Source organism: Pseudophryne corroboree, chromosome 6 (genome assembly GCF_028390025.1).
Source record: "Pseudophryne corroboree isolate aPseCor3 chromosome 6, aPseCor3.hap2, whole genome shotgun sequence".
NCBI lineage: Eukaryota > Metazoa > Chordata > Amphibia > Anura > Myobatrachidae > Pseudophryne > Pseudophryne corroboree.
The window spans coordinates 821,291,128-821,306,363 of record NC_086449.1 but is presented as its reverse complement, the minus strand read 5'-3'; the positions used below and the strand labels follow the sequence as shown (position 1 = coordinate 821,306,363).

The 15,236-nt window shown below is 48.4% G+C and overlaps 1 protein-coding gene across 1 annotated transcript in view; it reads left to right on the top strand.

Moving 5' to 3' along the window:
• The window catches only part of TMTC1 (transmembrane O-mannosyltransferase targeting cadherins 1), a 35,300-nt gene extending 28,171 nt beyond the window's left edge, over nt 1-7,129 (top strand). Inside the window, exons 14-18 of the mRNA XM_063929176.1 lie at nt 2,081-2,225; nt 2,807-2,944; nt 3,825-3,947; nt 4,625-4,702; nt 5,450-7,129. Of these exons, the coding sequence (XP_063785246.1) occupies nt 2,081-2,225; nt 2,807-2,944; nt 3,825-3,947; nt 4,625-4,702; nt 5,450-5,677 (712 nt within the window). The 3' untranslated portion in view covers nt 5,678-7,129. The remainder of the gene's footprint in view (nt 1-2,080; nt 2,226-2,806; nt 2,945-3,824; nt 3,948-4,624; nt 4,703-5,449) is intronic.
• The last annotated feature ends 8,107 nt before the right edge of the window (nt 7,130-15,236 follow it).

The following is a 15,236-nucleotide window of genomic DNA, read 5'->3' as shown; positions in this document are numbered from 1 at the left end:
GCTCTTCAGCTGTTAATGTCTGTGATGGGACTTGTAGTTCCACAGTAACTAGTGGGCCATGAGATTCCTTTCTTGGTGTAAACCCCACAGCAGCAGAACGCTGATTCAGGCCTTGCTGCCGTAGCCGTTATCTTCTGAGTTTCCCAGGATCTGGCACACACGCTGAATGCCGCACATTCAGGAATAATACATTTCCTAGGAGAAGAATACGACAAAGGAGACAAGACACTCTGTATCTATAGCGATGAAAGGATGAGTCTCATTATCTCCTCGACGCACAGTCGTTAGTGTAGACGGAACACTTTGTGACGCAGTACCGCATCATCCTTACAAAGACAACATAATAGCCGATGCTTTCTGATTTATATATGGGGATTATCCCCTCGGACCAAAACCATCTGAGCATTGTATTGGCCTGGGGGGAGGAGGGAGGGTCTGGGCCACAGCTGCAAATGATTCATACCCCATCACCGTCCCATTGTCACATAGAGGGGTCCCGCTGCCTCTACCAGGGTCTTGCTGATGTCATGATTCTGTATTATTATCTGTCACTAAAAATGCGTTGTTTGCAAATCTGGAACTGTACTGTGCCATATAACATTCAGTAACGCAACCTGTTCTGTTGTCTTCAGTATGAGGCTACAGTATAATAGTTGTCCGGAACTGTACTGTGCCATATAACATTCAGTAACGCAACCTGTTCTGTTGTCTTCAGTATGAGGCTACAGTATAATAGTTGTCCGGTACTGTACTGTGCCATATATCATTCAGTAACGCAACCTGTTCTGTTGTCTTCAGTATGAGGCTACAGTATAATAGTTGTCCGGAACTGTACTGTGCCATATAACATTCAGTAACGCAACCTGTTCTGTTGTCTTCAGTATGAGGCTACAGTATAATAGTTGTCCGGAACTGTACTGTGCCATATAACATTCAGTAACGCAACCTGTTCTGTTGTCTTCAGTATGAGGCTACAGTATAATAGTTGTCCGGAACTGTACTGTGCCATATAACATTCAGTAACGCAACCTGTTCTGTTGTTTTCAGTATGAGGCTACAGTATAATAGTTGTCCGGAACTGTACTGTGCCATATAACATTCAGTAACGCAACCTGTTCTGTTGTCTTCAGTATGAGGCTACAGTATAATAGTTGTCCGGTACTGTACTGTGCCATATATCATTCAGTAACGCAACCTGTTCTGTTGTCTTCAGTATGAGGCTACAGTATAATAGTTGTCCGGAACTGTACTGTGCCATATAACATTCAGTAACGCAACCTGTTCTGTTGTCTTCAGTATGAGGCTACAGTATAATAGTTGTCCGGAACTGTACTGTGCCATATAACATTCAGTAACGCAACCTGTTCTGTTGTCTTCAGTATGAGGCTACAGTATAATAGTTGTCCGGAACTGTACTGTGCCATATAACATTCAGTAACGCAACCTGTTCTGTTGTTTTCAGTATGAGGCTACAGTATAATAGTTGTACGGAACTGTACTGTGCCATATATCATTCAGTAACGCAACCTGATCTGTTGTCTTCAGTATGAGGCTACAGTATAATAGTTTGTACGGCAAAACCGCTTAAAATTATATGATACAGGAATGATCAATTGTGAATTATTATCATTACTATAACGCTGGCCTCACGATCAACCTGATTGTGCATAATTTGGCTAGTCTTCTATTGGAGGGCTCATTAGTGTAATCAGCCGGTAACCACAGAAACGTAATATATGTAGTTACCGGCCAAACACACACTTTCATTTACGAGTATTTAATATGAAAATTATTTTAATTGTTCCTTTTCATCTTGGTATTCAGTGGAAACGGCACACGGGGAAATCATTGCAGGTTTTTCAAATCCAGACAACATGGCTGCCTCGGACCATTGTCACTCTTTATTTATATAGCGCCAACATAATCAGCAGCACAGTACAATTTGGGGTCAGGGGGACTAGTTGAGCACGCCCTGAAAGCCTGTAAAGGAGCGTGTATTGAAACAGAGCATGACTGGATCCTGTTTGCCAGAGCTTACAATCTATTACATGATGTTTTACTGTTTGTTTCTCCCTATTAGGGCCCTGCAGATATCCCAGGATATTGATGTCATCACCCCTCTTGGAGCTCTATATTACAACACGGAGAAATACGACGAGGCCTTGCGCCTGTACACGGAGGCGTCGGCGCTGCACCCGGGGAGCGTTCAGATACGCCTGTCACTGGTGAGCAGAGAGACTGCGCTTAGGGCGGAGTCTGTATGAACCGTAAACAGTATGGATTCGCAATGCTCCTTTGTGCGGCCTCCAGCTGCGGAGGATTGCCTGTGTGTGTGTGTGTGTGTGTGTGTGTATATATATATACCGCCTTGCCAACCTGTTATCCAGTTTAAATAATCCCGTTCTGAAAAACTAAATGTAATTTAAATTTAACTAAACGTGTCCCATTTCTGCTCATCACCCACACTCGTCACAAACGCCGCGTTCCGCCCAGCTAGCGTGTGAAGTGTGTATTTTTGCACCCTTGCAGATGCCGCCATCTTGGCTAGTATCCTTGCACATTTCTCTGTGGAGCTGAGTGAATTTGCGGAGTAGTAACCGTGTGATGTCACAAATCACCCTTTTCGTGCTGCCATATTTTATTTTTGCACAATTACCCAATTTGTCCTGTATGTTTAGTCCCTTTCTCATTCCTTGTTTGTACGATCTCTCTTTTCCCCCGGTCATCGCAGCCTCTTGCTAGGTGCACACGTTCTATCTGTGTTATGCTGGTGCCCAGGACTAGTTTTCTCTCCTGTCTCTCTCAGGCACAAGTCCAGACTGTGATGGGTCGCACGGAGGAGGCGGTGGCTCTCGCTCGTCAGATTGCAGATGACGTCCCTGACTGCATTGAGTGTTTCCGCTTCCTGTCAGCCATCTACAGCAAGCAGGAGGCCTATTCCAAGGTTGTTGTTCTCTACGTATCTGCATTCCCTATCATACCTCTGCTTGTGTCATTACCCTCTGTGCTCAGATGCTGTCATTCCCAAAGCTAGCCCCCTCTCTGTCACCTCTATGCCAGTATTCAATGCTTTCCCTGTGCCCAGAAGGCTCATCTTTGTTCACTTGTGTTCAGGGATCTGATGCCCTCACTTTTCAGTTACCCCAGGGCAAGATTCAACAGTGTTCTGGCCCCTTCCCCGCTCCCTGCACTTAATATTCCACATCACCTCTTCCTCCTTATTGTTACAGAAGAGGAATGTCAGGCCCACCACCAGCACTTAATGTACCTCAGCCCAAATTATCCCTCTATCTTCATACTTCAGGGAGCCTCCTCTGGATCTCTGTGCTCAAGAGTGTCCTCTCTTCCCCAACGCGCGGGGAGCCTCCTCTCTTCCCCAACGCGCGGGGAGCCTCCTCTCTTCCCCAACGCGCGGGGAGCTTCCTCTCTTCCCCAACGCGCGAGGAGCCTCCTCTCTTCCCCAATGCCGCGCGGGGAGCCTCCTCTCTTCCCCAATGCCGCGCGGGGAGCCTCCCCTCTTCCCCAACGCGCGGGGAGCATCCCCTCATCCCCAACGCGCCTGGAGCCTCCCCTCATCCCCAACGCGCCGGGAGCCTCCCCTCATCCCCAACGAGCCGGGAGCCTCCTCTCATCCCCTTGTCTCTTCCATGCGTGCAGTTTCCCGCCAAAACTTTAGTGCCACCAGTGTCCCTCCTCTCTGCACAGTCAGCCTCCACTTGCGTTACTCTTTATACCATAGAGATGTCATTGGTCCCTGGTGAAAGGAAATACTGTGACCTCCATTCCCCTCTCTCAGTCATCCTTACCGTGTCTCTCTGCCGCAGGCTCTAGAAATGATTGACATCGCTCTGCAGATGAAGCCGAATGATCCTAACATTATATCTGAGCTTTATTTCACAAAAGGCAACCAACTGCGGGAGCTGAACCAGCTGGACGAGGCCTTCCAGGTATCCCCTAACATTACGGCCCGCAGCACTATGCGGTACTGTGCGTCCATCTGCCTGTATTCTGGGTCAGCTGCAGCTATGTGACAGCGCCACCTAGAGGTCTCCGGTAGCAATAGCAGCCGTAATCGCTGTCATTTGCATATGCATTAGCCCCATTCTTGGCGCAGGAAATCCGACTGCAAACTGTGGACGACTCGTACACACATTTGGGTTTGCATGCATCAGAATCGGCCTAATCTGTGCATGCGCTAGCCATTGGGCTAACTTTGAGGTATATTTATAAAGCGGTGCTACTTAGTGGGTTCGACCTCCAAATTTAAAGCAGCACTAATAGTAACTGCAAAACATGTGGGTCTCTGTAAGGGCCGCTTTAAATTTTGAGGTCAACCGCCACTTCATAAATATATCCCTTAGAGCCAGTCTGGATTAATGTTTACCTATTACATATACACAGCCGAGGAGGCCATTGTGAACTATTACCAAGCCTGTCAGTTTGCTAGGAACACCGCTGAGGCATATGCCACTTTGTGCCTCATGCCATAGCAATGCCGCTGGTTGCTGCTGAACTGATAGACTGTACTGCTGTAAATGTCGGCTCAGGCCACAAAATGGCTGCCACACCGCAAGCAGGTGACACTTAAACACTTAAATTTGACCTTTTCTATATCGTTTGTCAGAGTTACAGTCGCGTGGCTGATCTGAGTCCAAAGCAAGCCCAGGCCTGGATGAACATGGGCGGCATCAGACATATTCAGGTACAGTACTACGCGGGTCTGGAGATATTGGTACATACGAGGGAGGGAAGATAGGAAATCAGAGAACTTTATGGTTGAGACAATAAATGAGGGTTCAATTGTTAAAATAATGCAAGCAGAAGACCTGTGCTGTAATCCATAGCAACCAATCAGATATTCCCATCAATACTGTGCCTACACTAGAATGTTTCAAGCCGTTTCCTGATTGGTTACTACGGGCTACAATGCAAAATAGATATTGGTACCTACCAACACCAAGAACAAAGGGATTGAAGATTTCAGATCTGTTCTGGTGAAATAGATTGGAGATGTGGGTAGTAATGTTACAAAATAGGGCGATACCCCACCACTCCTTATATTTATATTTACTAAGGCTCTTTTTTAACTGTATAGAAAACTCAGATATTTGGGAATTTATCACGAGCCCTTCTTCACAGATTTGTCCATAGATTGTGACTCTCAAATTTTATTATTCTGAAGTTGGCGGTGAAAGGGGGTTCTAGAATATTCACTAGACAGAGCCACCCAAGAGCTTGACACTTTGGTGCAGATGTACTAAGCCGTGGAGAGAGATAAAGTCACTGCCAATCAGCTCCTAGCTGTCACTTTTTAAACACAGCCTGTAACATGGCCGTTAGGAGATGATTGGCTGACACTTTTTATCTCTCTCCAAGTCTTAGTACTCCTCCCCCTGTGGGTGGAGTCACGGATAGAAGGACTACAGATTTTCAACTGTTTCCTTCCTAGGGGGATTACATTGCCGCCCGCACCTATTACAAGAAAGCAGCCGCATTGGATCCCGACAGCAGATTACTGAAGGAAAACCTGGCTAAACTTCAGCGCTTGGAAAATAAATTGCAAGGATCAAAGGAAAGAAATACAGGTGCACCAAACGATCAACGTGGATCCGGCGAGAGACCCGAAAGAGGAGCAGAAACGTCTAGAGAGGACGACAAATCTGCCAGAAAACAATGAACATATGCTTTAAATTACCAGAGGGGCAACGATGAGGGAGAAGGAGGAAATACTGTGGTGGTCGCCAGGTAACTGCCAGCTTGTGCGCAAGAAACCGGCTTTGGAGGCCTCATGTAACAGGTCACAGCGGACACCAAGTGATCTATCGTGTGTTTGGACTCCAGGACCTGGTCATGGCACTACATCATATTGTGTCTCTGCCACTAAGCCCACGCTGTTTTACACTATGTACCCACTGGCGGTAAAACTGTGTTTACATACATCAAGACAAACGCAACTAAAAAGGAACATTTAACGCGTGTAACTTGGTGGCGTTTTCCTTTGAACGCGCCTTGTTCCATCCCATTGCATCAAATATCCGTCATAACTTTAAGAAAATGTGCTTGTCCCGGTGGAAGCGCATTGAAAATGTGTCAAGACGTGGTTAAGAAGCGTTTCCACATGTGTCTGATGTGAACCAAATATCCGCCGCCTGATTTGGCATAGACGCAGGTCTAATTGCATGGGCTGAAATATAATTTCTTTTATTAAGGGAATATAAATCAGTGGAACGTCTTTTACACCACCCGGGCACATTTCATATGGGATAGCACAGTTCTAGGCCGTGTAATCAAGAGGATACAATTAAAGAAACATGTTGGATGCGAAACGCGTAATATCTCTGGATGTGTACAGTGATGCATGTAAGAATACATGTTATGAATGTATTTCATGTGTGAAATGTGTTGTGTCTTTAAAAAAAAAATGCAGTGAAACGTTTTGCATGTGGTTAAAAATGATGCGAACAAATGGGTGAAACGGACGAAACGCGTTTCACATTTTATACATTAATGATTGATTACAAAGATATCAAATGCCCAAATAATTTTCAAAGCACAGCTTCAAACCTTCAAGCGTAATAATCTTATCATAAGTTATTAAATGTAATATATATATTGTATCACGATATACAAAGTTTTCTAGATTATCCTCCAAATATTTTTTTACAGTGACATAACTATATATTTAAAGAGATATATACATCATAGCCATATCAAGTCAGATATATTTTCCCAGATTAAGGCATTATACAATAATGATCTGCAAGGCTAAAGCCCGTATAGATAATTTTAGCACAAATACATCTGGCTGTCTAGTAATGCAGCAAATACTAAGCTCAGCCGGGTATATAGAAAAATATTATCGCGCTGGTGTTACACTATTTATTTGAGAAGGCCTTGGGGGGGGGGGGGGGTTTAGGCGTCCGGAGGGGCAAGAGCCTGACGTACTTAGAAATTCTCAGTGTTCAGTATGGAATTGTCCAGGGCAGGAAAATGTCTTTTTTTGTATCCTGAAGAATAAATCTTTGAGGGAATTTGCCGTAAAACGTTGTTCTGTTGTCCCGTATCTGTACACTATGGCCGTGTCATCTGGTGCAATGTTATACCAAATAAAGTCAGACCTTTTATTCTTTGTAAACTCTTTATTGACGTGAACCTTCTGTCATTGTAAATCTTATTTACACAATTGCTGCATTTTCAGATCTATTCCAGGGAATCTGTGGTGCCGCTGTCTCGGAGCACTACAACACCCATCATGACATAATTGCTGAGTGTGATAATAGTGCAATTGTTTGCATTCCATAATTCCATTCAATACATGTGAACTTCTGAAGCCCAGAACTGGTTAGTACCAGGAGGATGACATGCGGCCTCCAGCCTAGGCTTACTGACAGCTGCAAATTTCTCTGCGTTTGTTCTGTTAGTAAATATACTCATCAGAGCACACGGGGGGGATTTAGTTTTGGTGTCCATTACATTTTTTTTTTTTTTTGTATACATAGTAACATAGTAACTAAGGTTGAAAAAAGACAATTGTCCATCGAGTTCAACCTATTTGTGGTCTCCTATGCATTCTTATTATAAGACTTTTTTATGTATTTTTATGTTAGGACTAGTTATATTAACTATAATGCATGCCTACGCACCATAACCCTGAATATCTTTATCCAATAGGAATTTATCTAACCCATTCTTAAAGGTGTTGACTGAGTCCGCAGTTACTACTCTCTCAGGCAGGGAATTCCAAACACGTATTGTCCTTACTGTGAAAAAACCTTTGCGCCTCAATGTGCGGAAACTCCTCTCCTCTAACCTAAGCGAGTGACCACGTGTCCTCTGTGCTGATCTTATAGAAAACAGGTCCCTCCCAAGCTCTGTGTATTGACCCCTTATATATTTGTAGATGTTGATCATGTCCCCTCTTAGTCTCCTCTTTTCCAGTGTAAACATGCCTAGCCTTGCAAGCCTTTCCTTGTATTCCAGCGTCTCCATGCCCTTGATTAGTTTGGTCGCCCGCCTCTGAACCTTTTCTAGCTCCATAGAATCTGCATTTCCACACAGTGTGTACGTATCCATATTAAGATTTTGGTGTATTTGTGACTTGCCTATAGAGGTGTAACGAGGTGAGGGGGTGTACAAGTGTACTATAGTCCTCATTCAGGTTCTGTAGCAGTTCTGCAAAAAATGGCTACTGAGGGACGCCCAGCACAGGACAAGGCCGTCCGGCGTGTGTAGCGCTGCCCTGCGAAGCGTTCGCATTTCAAATGGGAACACCACAGTAATCAAGTACCATCGGGAATACAGGTCACCCCCCTGCATAAGCAGCCAGGCTGCATATGCAGGTGCACCAGCGCCATGTTTTCCATCACGGCAAATGCACGTGACGTCACCCGCCTGCCCCCAAAACGACTGCTCCCAACCAATGCTGTGTAGCCGCCCCCGAACGTCTGCCAATCACTATGCGATCGCATCATGCCGGGATTGCATTGTGAAAGAGCGCGCACGCGCAATGCGAACTCAGCACGTGCGGCCGATCTGCATTTTTTTTTTCATTTTGCAAACAAACCCGAATAAGGCCCTATAGGTGAGTTTGGGATGGGCATGTTAATGTGCTGTAATTGTGATATAATTTCAGGTGGCGCAGACCCGCTAGGCCGGAGCCATGTCTGTCACACGCCCGCGACCCCTGGAGCAAAGATCCGTTCAGTTTGTATTGTTAATCGGACATCACTGATGAGTTTACCGAATGATTCCACTTTACATTTTAATGCAGCACTCGTTAATGTAATCGCTAATTAGCTGGTTCCTGTGTATGATGGAATAGAACCCCCATTATCCTGGAAATGGGGTACAGGTCTTTACCGAGCAATCATTGTTGACGAAGACGCTTTAAGACATGGACGTAACACATTGTATTCAGGACGACGGACGTTACAACATGTAAATAGATTTAGAATATGTGATTTCCTGGGAAAAACTCTCATTCCATCATAAATCTGCTCCCGTACCCCATGACATACAGCACAGACAGCCAGTATACCACTACTCACAGATCCCGGTCATCAGAATGATGTGCATGCTGGGACATGTAGTTCCAGAGATACACATGCTGCCTGTATGCCCTGCTTGTTATTACATGTATGTGCATAAGCTGCATACGTACAATGGAGAAAATGTAGTAACACACATGACAAGGAATCCTGGGCCTGATTAACTTGTGGCTGGAGGAGGCATGGAAGAAGCACTGAGGCACTAGTATGGTAATGCAGCAGCGAGGCACTAGTACGGTAATGCAGCAAGAGATGTCTGCTATAAGGTAGGGAAGCAGCAGCGAGGCACTAGTATGGTAATGCAGCAGCGAGGCACTAGTACGGTAATGCAGCAAGAGGTGTCTGCTACAAGGCAGGGAAGCAGCAGCGAGGCACTAGTACGGTAATGCAGCAGCGAGGCATCTGCTATAAGACGGGAAGCAGCAGCTGGGCACTAGTGTGGTAATGCAGCAGGAGGCATCTGCTATAAGGAAGGGAAGCAGCAGTGAGGCACTAGTATGATAATGCAGCAGTGAGGCACTAGTATGGTAGTGCAGCAAGAGGCGTCTGCTATAAGGCAGGGAAGCAGCAGCGAGGCACTAGTACGGTAATGCAGCAGCGAGGCACTAGTATGGTAATGCAGCAAGAGGCATCTGCTATAAGGCAGGGAAGCAGCAACGGGGCACTAGTATGGTAATGCAGGAGGAGCTATCTGCTATAAGGCAGGGAAGCAGCAGCGAGGCATTAGTATGGTAATGCAGCAGGAGGCATCTGCTATAAGGCAGGAAAGCAGCAGCGAGGCACTAGTATGGTAATGCAGCAGTGAGGCACTAGTATGGTAATGCAGCAAGAGGCATCTGATATAAGGCAGGGAAGCAGCAGCGAGGCACTAGTATGGTAATGCAGCAAGAGGCATCTGCTATAAGGCAGGGAAGCAGCAGCGAGGCACTAGTATGGTAATGCAGGAGGAGCCATCTGCTATAAGGCAGGGAAGCAGCAGCGAGGCATTAGTATGGTAATGAAGCAGCGAGGCACTAGTATGGTAATGCTGCAGGAGGCGTCTGCTACAAGGCAGGGAAGCAGCAGCGAGGCACTAGTATGGTAATACAGCAGGAGGCGTCTGCTATAAGGTAGGGAAGCAGCAGCGAGGCACTAGTATGGTAATGCAGCAGTGAGGCATCTGCTACAAGGCAGGGAAGCAGCAGCGAGGCACTAGTATGGTAATGCAGCAGCGAGGCATCTGCTATAAGGCAGGGAAGAAGCAGCGAGGCACTAGTATGGTAATGCAGCAGTGAGGCACTAGTATGGTAATGCAGGAGGAGGTGTCTGCCATAAGGCAGGGAAGCAACAGCGAGGCACTAGTATGGTAATGCAGCAGCGAGGCACTAGTATGGTAATGCAGCAAGAGGTGTTTGCTATAAGGCAGGGAAGCAGCAGCGAGGCACTAGTACGGTAATGCAGCAGGTGCCATTTGCTATAAGGCAGGGAAGCAGCAATGAGGCACTAGTGTGGTAATTCAGCAGGAGGCATCTGCTATAAGATAGGGAAGCAGCAGCAGCGAGGCACTAGTATGGTAATGCAGCAGCGAGGCACTAGTATGGTAATGCAGGAGGAGGCGTCTGCTTTAAGGCAGGGAAGCAGCAGCGAGGCACTAGTATGGTAATGCAGCAGTGAGGCACTAGTATGGTCTTGCAGCAGTGAGGCACTAGTATGGTAATGCAGCAGGAGGCGTCTGCTATAAGGCAGGGAAGCACCAGCGAGGCATTATTATGGTAATTCAGCAGGAGGCATCTGCTATAAGGCAGGGAAGCAGCAGAGAGGCATTAGTATGGTAATGCAGCAGGAGGCATCTGCTACAAGGCAGGGAAGCAGCAGCGAGGCACTAGTATGGTAATGCAGCAGCGAGGCACTAGTATGGTAATGCAGCAAGAGGCGTCTGCTATAAAGCAGGGAAGCAGCAACGAGGCACTAGTATGGTAATGCAGGAGGTGCCATCTGCTATAAGGCAGGGAAGCAGCAGCGAGGCATTAGTATGGTAATGAAGCAGCGAGGCACTAGTATGGTAATGCAGCAGGAGGCGTCTGCTACAAGGCAGGGAAGCAGCAGCGAGGCACTAGTATGGTAATGCACCAGGAGGCGTCTGCTATACGGCAGGGAAGCAGCAGCGAGGCACTAGTATGGTAATGCAGCAGTGAGGCATCTGCTACAAGGCAGGGAAGCAGCAGCGAGGCACTAGTATGGTAATGCAGCAGGAGGCATCTGCTATAAGGCAGGGAAGCAGCAGCGAGGCACTAGTATGGTAATGCAGCAGCGAGGCACTAGTATGGTAATGCAGGAGGAGGCGTCTGCAGAGGCGTCCCTCACCTCTGTGACACCCGCTGCGGCAGCGATGATAAAAGGGACGGGGCTTCGCGGGAATGGGCGGGGCTTAAATAGAGGGGCGGGGCTTCACGGCGGAACCCGTTTTTAAACCAATGCAGGCACGCAAAGGGGGCGGGGCTTCGCGTCCCGACACCCGTTTTTTTTTTCACTGGGGGGTGTGGGAGGTGAGGGCTGACTCTCGGGAGGTGCTGTCCCTGCAGTGCTGGCTCCTACAAAGTGACAGGAGCCGAGTGCTGCACATAATATAACAGTGCAGCACTCGGCTTCTGTCACTCTGCAGGAGCCGGCATTTTGGTGTCACCCCTCGGCGGGTGACACCCGGGAGCGGGCCGCACCCCCCGCACCCCCCATGTGACGCCACTGGGCGTCTGCCATAAGGCAGGGAAGCAACAGCGAGGCACTAGTATGGTAATGCAGCAGCGAGGCACTAGTATGGTAATGCAGCAGGTGCCCTCTGCTATAAGGCAGGGAAGCAGCAGTAAGGCACTAGTGTGGTAATGCAGCAGGAGGCATCTGCTATCAGACAGGGAAGCAGCAGCGAGGCACTAGTATGGTAATGCAGCAGCGAGGCACTAGTATGGTAATGCAGGAGGAGGCATCTGCTTTAAGGCAGGGAAGCAGCAGCGAGGCACTAGTATGGTAATGCAGCAGTGAGGCACTAGTATGGTAATGCAGCAAGAGGCGTCTGCTATAAGGCAGAGAAGCACCAGCGAGGCATTAGTATGGTAATTCAGCAGGAGGCATCTGCTATAAGGCAGGGAAGTAGCAGTGAGGCATTAGTATGGTAATGCAGCAGGAGGCATCTGCTATAAGGCAGGGAAGCAGCAGCGAGGCACTAGTATGGTAATGCAGCAGTGAGGCACTAGTATGGTAATGCAGCAAGAGGCATCTGCTATAAGGCAGGGAAGCAGCAGCGAGGCACTAGTACGGTAATGCAGCAGCGAGGCACTAGTATGGTAATGCAGCAAGAGGCGTCTGCTATAAAGCAGAGAAGCAGCAACGAGGCACTAGTATGGTAATGCAGGAGGAACCATCTGCTATAAGGCAGGGAAGCAGCAGCGAGGCATTAGTATGGTAATGAAGCAGCGAGGCACTAGTATGGTAATGCAGCAGGAGGCGTCTGCTACAAGGCAGGGAAGCAGCAGCGAGGCACTAGTATGGTAATGCACCAGGAGGCGTCTGCTATAAGGCAGGGAAGCAGCAGCAGCGAGGCACTAGTATGGTAATGCAGCAGTGAGGCATCTGCTACAAGGCAGGGAAGCAGCAGCGAGGCACTAGTATGGTAATACAGCAGGAGGCATCTGCTATAAGGCAGGGAAGAAGCAGCGAGGCACTAGTATGGTAATGCAGCAGCGAGGCACTAGTATGGTAATGCAGGAGGAGGCGTCTGCCATAAGGCAGGGAAGCAACAGCGAGGCACTAGTATGGTAATGCATCAGCGAGGCACTAGTATGGTAATGCAGCAGGTGCCCTCTGCTATAAGGCAGGGAAGCAGCAGTAAGGCACTAGTGTGGTAATGCAGCAGGAGGCATCTGCTATCAGACAGGGAAGCAGCAGCGAGGCACTAGTATGGTAATGCAGCAGCGAGGCACTAGTATGGTAATGCAGGAGGAGGCATCTGCTTTAAGGCAGGGAAGCAGCAGCGAGGCACTAGTATGGTAATGCAGCAGTGAGGCACTAGTATGGTAATGCAGCAAGAGGCGTCTGCTATAAGGCAGAGAAGCACCAGCGAGGCATTAGTATGGTAATTCAGCAGGAGGCATCTGCTATAAGGCAGGGAAGTAGCAGCGAGGCATTAGTATGGTAATGCAGCAGGAGGCATCTGCTATAAGGCAGGGAAGCAGCAGCGAGGCACTAGTATTTTAATGCAGCAGTGAGGCATCTGCTACAAGGCAGGGAAGCAGCAGCGAGGCACTAGTATGGTAATGCAGCAGGAGGCATCTGCTATAAGGCAGGGAAGAAGCAGCGAGGCACTAGTATGGTAATGCAGCAGCGAGGCACTAGTATGGTAATGCAGCAAGAGGTGTTTGCTATAAGGCAGGGAAGCAGCAACGAGGCACTAGTACGGTAATGCAGCAAGAGGCGTCTGCTATAAAGCAGGGAAGCAGCAACGAGGCACTAGTATGGTAATGCAGGAGGAGCCATCTGCTATAAGGCAGGGAAGCAGCAGCGAGGCATTAGTATAGTAATGAAGCAGCGAGGCACTAGTGTGGTAATGCAGCAGGAGGCGTCTGCTACAAGGCAGGGAAGCAGCAGCGAGGCACTAGTATGGTAATGCAGCAGCGAGGCACTAGCATGGTAATGCAGCAAGAGGCGTCTGCTATAAATCAGGGAAGCAGCAACGAGGCACTAGTATGGTAATGCAGGAGGTGCCATCTGCTATAAGGCAGGGAAGCAGCAGCGAGGCATTAGTATGGTAATGAAGCAGCGAGGCACTAGTATGGTAATGCAGCAGGAGGCGTCTGCTACAAGGCAGGGAAGCAGCAGCGAGGCACTAGTATGGTAATGCACCAGGAGGCGTCTGCTATACGGCAGGGAAGCAGCAGCGAGGCACTAGTATGGTAATGCAGCAGTGAGGCATCTGCTACAAGGCAGGGAAGCGCAGCGAGGCACTAGTATGGTAATGCAGCAGGAGGCATCTGCTTTAAGGCAGGGAAGCAGCAGCGAGGCACTAGTATGGTAATGCAGCAGCAAGGCACTAGTATGGTAATGCAGGAGGAGGCGTCTGCCATAAGGCAGGGAAGCAGCAGCGAGGCACTAGTATGGTTATGCAGCAGTGAGGCAGTAGTATGGTAATGCAGCAGGATGCGTCTGCTATAAGGCAGGGAAGCAGCAGCGAGGCACTAGTATGGTAATGCAGCAAGAGGCGTCTGCTATAAGGCAGGGAAGCACCAGCGAGGCATTATTATGGTAATTCAGCAGGAGGCATCTGCTATAAGGCAGGGAAGCAGCAGCGAGGCATTAGTATGGTAATGCAGCAGGAGGCATCTGCTATAAGGCAGGGAAGCAGCAGCGAGGCACTAGTATGGTAATGCAGCAGTGAGGCACTAGTATGGTAATGCAGCAAGAGGCATCTGCTATAAGGAAGGGAAGCAGCAGCGAGGCACTAGTACGGTAATGCAGCAGCGAGGCACTAGTATGGTAATGCAGCAAGAGGCGTCTGCTATAAAGCAGGGAAGCAGCAACGAGGCACTAGTATGGTAATGCAGGAGGAGCCATCTGCTATAAGGCAGGGAAGCAGCAGCGAGGCATTAGTATGGTAATGAAGCAGCGAGACACTAGTATAGTAATGCAGCAGGAGGCGTCTGCTACAAGGCAGGGAAGTAGCAGCGAGGCACTAGTATGGTAATGCACCAGGAGGCGTCTGCTATAAGTCAGGGAAGCAGCAGCGAGGCACTAGTATGGTAATGCATCAGTAAGGCATCTGCTACAAGGCAGGGAAGCAGCAGCGAGGCACTAGTATGGTAATACAGCAGGAGGCATCTGCTATAAGGCAGGGAAGAAGCAGCGAGGCACTAGTATGGTAATGCAGCAGCGAGGCACTAGTATGGTAATGCAGGAGGAGGCGTCTGCCATAAGGCAGGGAAGCAACAGCGAGGCACTAGTATGGTAATGCAGCAGCAAGGCACTAGTATGGTAATGCAGCAGGTGCCCTCTGCTATAAGGCAGGGAAGCAGCAGTGAGGCACTAGTGTGGTAATGCAGCAGGAGGCATCTGCTATCAGACAGGGAAGCAGCAGCGAGGCACTAGTATGGTAATGCAGCAGCGAGGCACTAGTATGGTAATGCAGTAGGAGGCATCTGCTTTAAGGCAGGGAAGCAGCAGCGA